This window comes from Myodes glareolus, chromosome 7, assembly GCF_982192425.1.
Source record: "Myodes glareolus chromosome 7, mMyoGla1.1, whole genome shotgun sequence".
Taxonomy (NCBI): Eukaryota; Metazoa; Chordata; class Mammalia; order Rodentia; family Cricetidae; genus Myodes; species Myodes glareolus.
The window spans coordinates 100,750,535-100,763,361 of record NC_142032.1 but is presented as its reverse complement, the minus strand read 5'-3'; the positions used below and the strand labels follow the sequence as shown (position 1 = coordinate 100,763,361).

Below are 12,827 nucleotides of genomic sequence, written 5' to 3'. Positions count from 1 at the left end.
TTTAAAACATTTGGAGACATAAACACACTGGTGCCTCTCTGAAAGCTTTTGTCCGCGTCTCCTGATATCTGTATATATCTTTGAGACTTCTAGCTTTCAATAAAGACAGAGGTCCATTCTCCAACTTTAACAAGGTGATTTCTTCTGTTAAAATGTCAGGCACACTCCCAAACAGGAGAATTGGGGCCAGATGTCTGTAGTGACAGATGTTACCGTGTGATAAGCTCCTGGGATCAGAGTCAACAGGAAGCTTCTGGCAGAGGCCAGCTGAAAACCCAGAAGTTTTATTATCCTGAGAAAAGTTAAGGACTCAACAGTAAATAATCTGTTATTTTGAGATTAGTCCACAAGGTAAGCCTTGAGAGTAGAATAATGGTAGAAAGTCTCTTTAAATAGCAGTGCAACTTCCTGTCCAAAACCACAGTAGCAACTTAGTTTACAGTCATCCGTTGATAAGCCTAGGCCCTGCCTCCAATGCTCAGATGTAATAAAACATTCCACTCCTATTTTGCATAAAAACCAGCATAATGTAGACAGGTAAATTCATTCTTCATACTACACTGCTGTATTTGAGAAAAACGAGCAAGGCATTACAACTCTGCCACGTTTGAGGCTTCCTAAGAAAGTCTATGTGGCACTGCCAGCAGCCAGACAACAGGAGCTCAGCTCCACACTGCTGCTCTCAGTAGACCGACATGTTCCTCAATGCTTTTAGAGACTTGGTTGCAGACCAATTGGGAGTTGGTAGCTTCAAAATTCTGCAGAGTTTTCAGTACAGTGAGTCAGAGATAGGGATATTTTTAAGGATATTTTAAATATATGTTTGAAAAAGAGAGGCACTGAGAAGAAAGTGAGACACACCCAAGTTAGAGTTCTTGTTTCCCAAAAGAAAATGGAGACGGAATGCACTCATGAGTAGGTGCTGGCTTCTCCAGAAGAGTAAGCCACTGCCTTAGCATTAGCCACATGGACCATTTTGATAACTCTCAAGGTACACCACCAAAGGTTGCTTTGAAAAAGAAACCTTTTGGATATGTGAGCTGTGGAAGGTCTTTCTAAGGATGCTCGGTGAAAGCAGAAACACTGAAGCTGCAGAAAGGGCCTCAACACATCTTTCTTCTGTAAATGGGTCTCTGCTGAGATGTCTAGGAAACCGGGGTTTCTGCCCAGAAAGGAGAATTCCGCTTTGAGCAGCTGTTAGTCGTGCCGAAAGCCTTGCTTTGCTGCTGGCAAGGGCTTTAACTAGATTCTAGAACAAGGACCTTCCTTCCTCCCTCTCATGTCCTCTGCCTTTCTATCTAGCCTCAGGATGGTTTCTGTTGCTTCCAGATATAAGAGGCTGCTTTAGTTTTTTCCAAGAGCTTTCACCCCCTGATTAGTTATTCAGTGCAGAGTTGCCATTCCTAGACGTATAGCATTCAAGCAACACAGAACATACTCAGCAGGTTGTGTTTGAGTATTTATTCATCTATATGTGTGCATCACAACAATAAATAATAGAATTTGAGAGGGAGATAGGGTGGAGACATGAGAGATGTAGGAAGGAGAAGAGGGAGAGGTAATGTAATTCATTTAAAATTTAAAATTAAAAAATGATCCTGCCTATACCACATTTGTTTTCCTCAAGAGCTGTCTGAATCGTGTATTAATATGAACATATTTCATTGGGTGAATGAAGCTTGGGATGGTTAATATGCTTACTGGATAAGAACACAATAAGGCTGGAATTCAGACCAGGGATCTGAATTTATGGCAGAAAACTCCTTATGTCTCCTGTTTCTTCCTAAGATTGCCCTAAGGAAAAAATTTATCACTGAGAAACACCTGGAAAATTCTCTCTCTCTCTCTCTCTCTCTCTCTCTCTCTCTCTCTCTCTCTCTCTCATCTCTCCCTCTCTCTCTCTCCCATTCTTTTGTAGATAATTCCCTTGGATTACTCATCTGGGATTTTTCTGTCTTACATCTGGTATAGTTTCTTATTTCTATAGGAGCATGCATTCCTTCTGTTGCATACAAAAGAATGCTGTTATACACACAGCTATCTTTCTCAGAAGCATATGAGATTCCAAGACCATTTCTTTGTTTTTGTTTTTACAACCAGATCTCACTGCATATGCTAGGTTGATGTGAAATGTCTAATAAACCTCAGGTTGACCTGGAACTTGCAATCTTCCTCTACCAGCCTCCCAAGTGCTAGGCTTACCTGTGTGTGTCACCATCTTTGGCTTTAAAACCACTTCTTTTTTAATCTTTTATTCATTTTACTTACCAACCACCATTCCCCGTCCCTCTGTTCTTCCTGATCCCTCTCTCCTTTCATCCCCATCTACTTCTTAGAGTGGGTAAGGCCTCCCATGGCATGTCTAGTTGAAGCAGAACCAAGTCCTTCTCCTCTGCATCAAGGCTGAGCCGTGTATCCCACCATAAGAAATGGGCTCCAAAACATTAGTTCATGCAGCAGGGATAATCCTGGCCTCAATGTCAGAAGTCCCACACACAGGCCAAGACACTCAACTGCAACCCACATTCAGAGGGCCCAATTTGGTCCTCTAAAACCATTTCTTAATGATTGTGTCTCTCTTGCTTTATAATTATCATTATTGGGTCAGACAAAACAGAATAGCAGAAAGTGAGGAGCAAACACACAGTGGTGTTTTTGATATCAGAGACCTGTGATTGACAGTCTTGCTCTGGCAGGACTTGAAAGCTAGGGTTTTTTAAATTCTGCCTCTAGGTGCATGTTTTGCTGATCCCATCCTGGTCCTGATGCTGAGTTTGTGGGAAGAAAGGAACACTATCCTTTCTTAGGGAAGTTCTTTCACCAATAAATTTCAACTTCATTTGTAGGACCTGATAAGTTAATGCCATCTCATTAATTATAATTCAATGTAAAGATTTAGAAAAAGGTGGGATGACAAAGAATGTCAGCAAAGACCCCAGAAGTCAGTGGCTTTTGTTGACCTCAAAACAAATTACTGCAAAGGACTTACAGAGGTCAGAGGTTGCGTAGAGCAGAATTCTGAAACTTTACAGAGCCATCCTTGAAAATAAGACCTGACTGCCAACGACGTTAAAGATGTGCTTACTCAGTCTCAGAACAATACATTCTGCCACATCTAGAAAACTGTTTAGTTGCCTGATCAAGATCTTGACAATTGGCAGGTTCTATAGACTCTCTGTCAATCTACAGCTCACAACGCTGTCATCTTTCCTCCAAATGTTCATTGAAATTCTCAGGTATTTCTGTTACAGCATTCTAAAACCAATGACTATTTTCATCATTCCTTTTAAGTCTTGTTTAAAAGTTTTGTTAAACAGACAAAAATCACTACCAAAACCCACAATCAACCAAAATGCAGAGTTGTAGACCTCAGCCCAAAGGATACATCTACAAAATGACTCCTGCACCCAAGGACCACTGTGTAAGAGGAACCAGAGAGATTGTAAAAACCAGAGGGTTAGGAAATGTTTTGTAAGACTGTGTCCCCTGGGAATGTCAGAAGCCACACCCATAAAGCCTCACCAATATGGCTGCCTAACCATGAGCTGAACAAGGACAACAGCAATACACATGCCAAAGTGGATAGGGAAAACCCAGGAGGGCTCAAGTCTACACAAAGAACTACAGACGACTAAAGAAAGCTGCAAGGGGAAGAAATAGTCTTCCCAAGGGAGAAGTACACCAATCAGTTATCCAATACCAAAAGATCAGTTCTAAAAATATATGCAAGGTTAACACTATACAGACCGAGCAGGTTATATTTAGGAATAAGTATGTATATACATGTAATGCATGTAACAACAATTAATGAATAAAGAAGCCATGGATTAGAAAGAGAGCAAGAGAACCATTCAGGTGAAAGAAAGACAATCGGGTGACAAACCAACCAGGCTGTAGAGTAGCTACCTTCTCTCTAACATGACTTCTCTATGATATGATGGACTGACCCAGGAAGTAGTGTTTAGAAAATATCAGATCTGCTTTAATAAGACAGGTGTTAGAGATCTCTGAGCTTAATAGTCCACTATCTTAGTTAGGGTTTCTATTACTGTGATGAAACCCCATAACCAAAAAGCAAATTGGCGATAAAAGGGTTTATTCAGCTTATACTTTTGTGTGGCTAGGCTTCATCGAAGGAAGTCAGGACAGGAAATCAAATCAGGGCAAGAATATAGAGGCAGGAGTTGATGCAGAGGCCTTGGAAGAGTGTGCTTACTGGCTTCCTCCTCATGGCTTGCTCAGATTACTTTCTTATAGAGCCTAGAGCCACCAGTCTCAAGAATGGAACCACCCACAATGGGCTGAACCATCCCCCATCAATCACTAATTAAGAAAATCCCTTATAGCTGGATTTTATGAAAACATTTTCTCTATTGAGTTTCCCTTCTTTCAAAAGAGTCTAGTTTGTGTGTCAAGTTGATATAAGACTAGCCAATACATCCACAATTAAACAGACATAAGGGAGAAAATTTGTTCCTCTTCAGAATGAATGGGTGTAGGGTTTAAGGAAAGGGAGACTCTCTGAAAAAAACTTCTGTTGGGCAATGTGGCAACTATTACTCTATGAATATTGTAGAGTCCACATTCTAACACATATGTAGATGGACAGGGAGGTGGGAGTGCATTAAAGTAAATTCCAGGATCAATATTTCAACCTTAATGACCCATATTAATCCTCTATCACACACTGGAGTTCAGCAGACATGAACCTTGGAGAGGGAGTTTGATGTTTCTCATAGCAGAGAGCCCTCCCTCAAGAGCAAACAGACTGGGAATATTGAGGACCTTGAGTGAGGATCTCTTTTAGGTCTGTGTGTGTCAAGTCAGAATGAGAGCTAAGGTTTGGACAGTATTGCTAAGATGAAAGTCACTCGGAGATATTCATATCTGAGACATTATTTTTTTTAAAGTTTGAATAGACTAGACAATAATTTTGTCTCCTTTAAAGTCGGGGTTTTTGTTCAGGGTTTGTTGGATATGGGATGTGGGTATAAATGAGAGAGAAATAGATCATTCTTGAAGGACAAATGGGTCAGGAGTTCGCAGAGCTGTGTGGCAAGTATAAATGGCATGGCAGCATAGCACTAGAAGAAAAAAACGACTCTGGGAGATGAAATGAAACCTGATGCTGGCTTGAATTTTAACTTAACCTTGGACTGAACCCTCCACCCAGTGGTTACGCTGGGCAACTGCAGCATGTGCACTGGCCTGCTTCAGTTTGGGAGGAGCCTCAAGTTCCAGCCAAGCCTGGCTCATCCAAAGGGGGCTAGAAAGAGGCCAGCTTAAGTATAGAAAGAGTTACCGGTTCTGGGAGAAGCATGGTAGTTGAACTCTCTGTTTCATTAATTAATTCACTCTCTCTCTTTCCCTCCCTCCCTCCCTCCCTCCCTCTCTCCCTCCCTCCCTCCCTTTTTCCCTCCCTCTCTCCAAATATTACATGTTCTAAAAACCACTAGCATGTTTACAAACAGAAAACTTTTAAAACATTTGATTTTTGTACTAACTGGATCTTGTACATATCTTTATAGTAATTGATTTATATACTTTAGTAACAGAATCCACCACACTCCAGGTTATAGCCTTAAGTGATGAATTCTAAGAGTGCTATTCTGTGACTCCATATGGTAGTCATTTGTTTCGCTTCATGTCTTCTGGACCCCAGCATTACTCAGAGAAATAGAATAGAGCTAAGGGCGCTGCTTTGTGATCTGCAACACTCTCATCGGGTCCTCGGCATCTGTAAACAGTCTCTGCCTGCCTTCCTACTGCATGCGGACTCAGTTTTACGAATTCTGATAGGGCAACCATCTGCTTTGTAAAAGGAAGCCAGATCAGGTTTGTCTGTGTAGCTATGGAACCCAGCTCAGGGTTCCTCACAGCAAGTATTAAATTCATGCATTTGGATGAAAATATGCAAGAGTGAGCAATTTTTAGATAACATGCACAATAGGTTATTTATAATATGATAAACTCAACAGCAATTGGGAAAACAAAAAAAAAGTAGAAATGCTGAGTGGTTTGTTGTTTGTTGCTGTTTGTTTCAGTATGACTGTCAAATGCTTTTGTTTGGATACTAAGCCTTTAATTATATAATTTATGTAAGAAAAGCATGAATATTTGGGTCTTATAAATACAGTTAAGCCAGTATTACAGGACTCTACACATAAAATTCTGGTCCACTTTCCCTGCTGAAGGATATGACATATTTTTCATGCCAGTCTCTAAAAGCCCAGCCCTGTGTTTGTTTCGTCCTCTTTGGGTTTCTTGTTTTTAATTGACTTTATTGTGCTATAGATTTCTCTGTGTGTTTCAAATGGAAAGAAAAACAAGATCACTGACTAATCATATTATGAAGAAGTAAAGTTGACTTTTTTTTTGCCAGAAGATGAGATATTCACATCAAAGGAGTAAAGAAGGCAAGACCAATTAGGAAATCTGATTACTTTTGACCATGTGGGAAATATCTTTTGTATTCAACGTTGAGTAGAGAGCCTTAAGAAAGCCTGAAGTGTGCGCCTGGACAAGCATTTGAGGTCCACTGTACAGGGTGATGAAAGCAATGTGACCTTTGGACTCAAAAACAGAGTGACTGGTAGAGAAAAACGAATGATTTAGCAATAGGAAAAGCAGAAATAAACAATGAGTAAAGGAACAAGTTAGGAAGGTAAGATATGTGAGGAAGTAGTTATGTTTGGACTTCAAAATAGATGAGCAATTAAGAAGACAACGTGGCATCATATATATAACCCCCTTCATATGTACACCCAGCCTTTGCTGTAAATTATGGGTCCTTTGCTGTGCACGAAGGGAGGGGAATGATGCCACAGCTAATAAGGTTGGTTCTTCATAAAGCAGGGGGGAAATACAATGAGATAGGATGGCTCTTGTTGCTGCACCCAACCTTACACTCCAGCTTCAGGCAACCCTGGAGAAGGAGGGATGAGTGGGGGTAATGAAAGACTCCTGCGTATGTGGAGCCACCCCTGGGACTCCTTGTTTGTCCTCAAGTTCTCCCAGCTGAAGTGAAGTGCTTTGCAAGCACAGAGGAAGAAGGATAAATACTTCCCTGATGGAGAGCAGCCTGTGCCTCTCCCTGCCCCTGCAGTCATTCCTGCATGCAGCACAAACTGCCGTGACTTCGTTGCTTTGAAAGTAACAGCGGTTGGTGAGTGTCCACTCCTATCTTCTGTTGGAGCCATGTAATAGGGAGAATATAACTGGGGTAGAGGATATGTAGAAACTGGAGGAATGGAGGAATCTTGTTCCGAAAGAGCAGTGAGCACAGAAGGAGGTGCTCTCAGCTCTAATTTGGACTTCTCCCATACAAGTTTGAGTGAGCTTCTGTAAATGTATTACCCATATTTTCCTCACTGTAACTCAGACATTTCTCTCTTGAAAAGTTAAATCTGAGACTCTGAGCTCTCTGTGGAATCTTCTCGACTTCTGGAATTCTCAGTGAAAGCTAGGGACAGCGTCAGAGAGAGGGGGGCCTTCTCTCCCTGGAGATCAGAGATCATCTACAATGTTATCTTCTGGTTGGGGAACAATGGTGCACTGTCTTCATGATGGTGGCTCCTGTGCCAGCCTGGCTCTTTCTGGATCATACCTAGAGATTAGCCTCCCACTGACACAAAATGATCGTCTTTCTGATCTTTATGTACCCACTTGCCCAGCTGTCAACTCCATTCGCTGTGCCCTTCTCATGACCTAACATATTTGTTATGTGCATTTTGTGTCTCGGCCAGTGAGCACAGTAAAGCTAATTAGCTCTTGATCTGCGTGTATCAATGCTGAAAACCTTTACTGACAATCGAATTATCCAAGTATGAACTCCTTTTCCACAGTCCTCCTCTACCCTACTCAAAAGAGGCATGCTCTGCCCTCATAGAGATGTTCTCTAGAGTGTAAGATGAGGAATATGGTCGAAATATTTATTCTCAATTCATAAGAAATAGTGCTTCTACCAATAGTTCATTTTACAAATAGAAAATGCTAAATTTGAAAAAAAATAGGTATGGCAAAGACAGCTAAGTACTCGTGGTGTGTTAGAAATCCTCATTTCAAGAACTTTCTTTCTCAGATCTCACTGATATTTGTTCTGTTGTGAGTGTTGCCACTGCACAGTCATTAAATGTAACCATTTGCTGATGGACAGACTCTCCTGCTTCTCTGTGGAAATGGGGATATGGAGTGGCTCTCCCTTCACAGACAGTTGTCTCATTGCTGACAAAAATTCCCTTTAACTTCCTTTCTAAAATGAGTAAGTCCTGCCCCATCATTGTCTCTGTGGATTTCTTGATTTCACCAGATCCCTCTCCTTGTCTGTTGGGCCATATGACGCTGAAGTCAGTGATAACAGCTGAGCCCAGGACTCCAGTCACAGCCAGGTGGGACAAGAGGTGAGTAGCATGTCCCCTCATCATTTGGTTCTTCATGTAAGCACAGCATGGTAGAGGTCACTGCATGGTAGAGTTCACCACATGGTAAACACTGCCCTGGAATCCAGGGGTCATAGTCTACTTGGTTGAAAAAAGAGAAGTTAAAGAATCACTAGTCTTAAATACATGTATATGAAGGACAAATGTAAACATAGACATGTGTTATAAGTAGTATATAAACAATTCATGTAACATAAAGCTTTTTAAACATGCATTGTTCTTAGCCTTCTGGCCAAGGATCAGTTGTGAAGTAAAAAAATATATATATGGATACATAATCATAATTTTAAGATATTTGTGTTTACATGTGTATTTTATTCTTTTATAGCATTATATTTTATATATAGTATATAAAGACCACTAATTACTAATAAGTAATGTGCACTTTATAAATTAAGGAAGTTTATCAAACATACATTATTTGTACATGTTTGTACTTATGCTATTATAATATACCCTATCTAACTATAAAAAACAAATACTGGAGAGATACATATATTCATTCCATTTCAGTAGCATTACATAAAAAAATGTACTGTCACTGCTGAGAACTCACCTAACTCTACACAGAGAAGTCAGAGATGTCAGTAAAAGGGAATATTTGTACTGAGGCTTAAACATCAGCAAGTGTTTGCTAGTTGAAAAAATCAGGGCTGTTGTTTGCCAAGAAAGCAAGAAATATGAAAAGCAAACACTGCATGGGGCATCAAGAAATAGTAACACAGGTGTGCTTAGTGGGGTAAATAAAGGAGGGGTTTGGAAAGGTCAACGCAGAAAGGGCCTGGCCAGGAGTCGAGCGCTACAGACTCTCGTACGACATTAGGACAGTATACTTTGTCACGAGACATGGCTTCAGTCCCATCTGTGAGACAGGGATAAAAGGATTCACAGTTATGAGAAACACAAATGTGTAAGTTTTATACTCTTTCTAAATTGCACCTGACATCAAGTAACTGGACCTATTACCACAGCTCACTAGTACCCTGAAAGGGAACCAGGGAAGGACTGACTTCGTAGCCTAGAGTTAACATTTCTGAATGATGCTGTGACAGCAGGGGGAATGCTCTGGGGACAGAGGACCAGACGTTGCAAAGTATGTATCAGCGGGATCAGTGAAGATGGTTTGGGGAAAACTGAGAAGGAAAATGTTGACTACAAAGATAAATACAGAGAAATAAGTGAAGGGATATTCAAAAATAAGAAAGACTGAACTCAGTTAAAAAGTAGATAAGAAAGTTAAAAAATTTGCAGTGCATATTTGGAAACAGTAGGTGATAGCTTAAAAATCACAAATAACAGAGAATTAAATATGGGATAATGGTCTTGAACTCAGTGGTAAATGTATTAAGTATAATTGATACACATTAACAAGCAGCTTAAAAAGACACAGTGGCTTAGGCTGACTACATAACAGAGCTATTTGGATTAGAGACAAATATTTACAGGCATCTTTATAATAATAACAAATAATAAATGAGAAGATAGAATGTCCAAGGTCAGGAAATTGAGTAACATGAACATTTTGAATAATGGAAGAAAGAGTTCGATGGGAACTCTTAAAAGAATCAGGAAGGAACCAGCCAATATGATATCAAAACGTCTGAGAGAGGAATTTTAAAAGGTAAGGCATGGTCAGAAGTACATAACTAATGCAACTAAACCAGACGTTCTAAAGACATACTAAACAGGCCCCTATGAATGTATCTAAAGAGCATTTCTCTGACTAAGTGGATTATAAAAATTAATAGGTTGTGGATTATTTACTTGACTGGAGAACTACTAAAGAAATGGAAGGACAAATGAGCAAAATATTTTTACTCCCTGGCTAAAATGATGTGGCTCATCTTGGTCTTTTTTGTCATTTGTCTACTTGTAAATATAATTTTTTCTTTGGTTTTTGAGACAGGATTTTTGCTGTGTAGTCTTGACTGTCCTGGACTTGCTCTGTAGACCAGACTGGCCTTGAACTCAGAGGTCCACCTGTCTCTGCCTCCTGAGTGCTGGGGACTAGGCGTTCTCCACCACAGCCCACCTTCCTTTGGTTTTTGTTCGTGTTTTATTCTCTCTCTCTCCTCCCATAACCTCTCCTGCACTCCCTTACACTTTGTTCCCATTTCTTTCTTATTTCATTCTCCAGCCGCCATACCAGGCACATCCCTGAAGACTTCAGAACATGCTCACTGTTCTTATTCTCACAATCCTCTAGACATAATGCTTAGTAATCTAACTGTTGCATCTATGTTCTCAATAGCTCATCAGGAATTGTATAATGTACCTAAAATCAATGATCAATCCTAACTCATAGTCTAGAAAGTATGTTCCCCTTTAATTATCTCTCTTCCTCTTACGTTTTAACTGGATTTTGAACCTATATTTCCCACAACACATCATCATAATAACAGTGTGAATTTGAGTGGGAGGGAGTCAGAAAGAGTCTTGGCAGAGGTGAGGGAGGGGAAACCATAATCATAATATACTGCCAGTATTACAAATATAAAAACAATAATTTGATTTATGTCCATAAGATAAATAAAATAAAAATGTTGTTGGAAAAGAAAAAGTTTTACCTTGCTTTTGAGCTGTGAAACATCAAGTTATAAATGTTCTGCAGGGTACTACATAAAAATATGGAAATCAAAAGAGAACCGTAGAGTCACAAACCTAAATCTTATCAGAATAAAGATGGAAAATGAAATTATGAGAGTAGATTTTATTGCCTGAGGAGCAATATTAGAGAATTACAAAGTATACATAAGAATGGAAACAAACATATTTAAGGAATAGAGATGATTAAAAACAAACAAACCTAATAGAAAAGACCAGAAAGTAATGTCTACACTCTGGAGGCAGAGGCAGTCAGATCTCTGAATCTGAGGTCAACCCGGTCTACAGAGCGAATTACAGGACAGCCAGGACTACACAGAGAAACCCTGTCTCAAAAACAAAATGAATAGAGAGGGATGGAGAGAGGCAATGTAAGTACAGGGGAGAAGCCTAGTGACAGTTATTTTATCAAAGAAGTTTCGAATAGTGTGATGTGAATGGCTAAAGCATAGAACTGATGAGCAGAGTTGAGGATGAAAAGTGAGAGATAACTGTGAAGTTCCCCACAGAGTGTTTGTGAGACTGAAGAACTAATGAATGATCAGAGATATCAATTTATTTTCAGCTCCATCCTTGAGGAATACCACTCAATATCTTCTTAATTCATGGTCCTGTCCAACGTTACTCACTTCAGCCCCATGTTCTACCTTAGTAGCTTTCCTGGTTTGGAAGCCTTTAAACATTGGATTTTCATCCCCTTTTTCTTGATGTACCTGGTGGCCATCTCAGGCAATTGTCTCATTCTGATGATTATCAAGAGAAGCCCTCGTCTGCACACACCCATGTACCATCTGCTCTCCTTGCTGGCGTTCACTGACCTGGGGCTGTCAGTGTCTACCTTGCCCACCACTGTGGGTATATTTTGGTTCAATTACCATAACATTTATTTTGGAGCCTGCCAAATTCAGATGTTCTGCATCCACTCTTTTTCCTTCATGGAATCTGCAGTGCTCCTTACCATGTCCTTTGATCGTTTCGTGGCCATCTGCCATCCGCTGAGGTACTCGGTCATCATCACTGGTAAAAGAGTGATCAGGGCAGGCCTATGCGTTATTCTCAGGGGCCCTGTAGCCCTTATCCCAATTGTTCTCCTCCTGAAGGCTTTTCCCTATTGTGAACCTCTTGTCCTCTCCCACTCATTTTGTCTACACCAGGAAGTGATACACCTGGCATGCGTAGACACCACCTTCAACAACCTGTACGGACTGTCACTGGTAGTGTTTACCGTGATGACGGACCTGGTGCTCATTGCACTGTCCTATGGCTTCATCCTGTACACCGTGGCAGGACTGGCGTCCCAAGAGGAGCAGATCCGAGCCTTCCAAACATGTACTTCACACCTCTGTGCTGTGCTCGTGTTCTTTGTGCCCATGGCAGGGCTGTCGCTGGTGCACCGCTTTGGGAAACATGCTCCACCTGCTGTGCACCTTCTCATGGCCAACATCTACCTCTTTGTGCCACCCATGCTCAACCCAGTCATATACAGTATTAAGACCAGGGAGATCCGAAGGGCAATCACCAAGCTTGTAGGATTTAGGAAGGATAATTCTGAGCCCTGGGCATAAATGTGTCACTGAATACCCTTACTCTAAAAACCAAAACCCATCACATTAAGTACTGTTTGTTGGAACACCCAATATCATGATGGCATCAACCTCTCAATCATAAATAAAGTTTAGTGTATTTCTTTTTTTTCAAATTTTGCCTTAAGAACACAGATCTTCTTTTCTTAAATTATGATGACTCTCACATTTGAGATTGACAGTTTGAATAGTATCAGAAATT

The 12,827-nt window shown here is 40.5% G+C and overlaps 1 protein-coding gene across 1 annotated transcript; it reads left to right on the top strand.

Annotated features, from left to right (window-relative positions):
- Positions 1–11,620: 11,620 nt before the first annotated feature.
- LOC125397356 (olfactory receptor 51M1) lies at positions 11,621–12,607 on the top strand. Its single transcript, XM_048429722.2, has one exon. The coding sequence runs from the start codon at positions 11,648–11,650 to the stop codon at positions 12,605–12,607; it is 960 nt and encodes a 319-aa protein (XP_048285679.1). The 5' UTR covers positions 11,621–11,647.
- Positions 12,608–12,827: the final 220 nt, after the last annotated feature.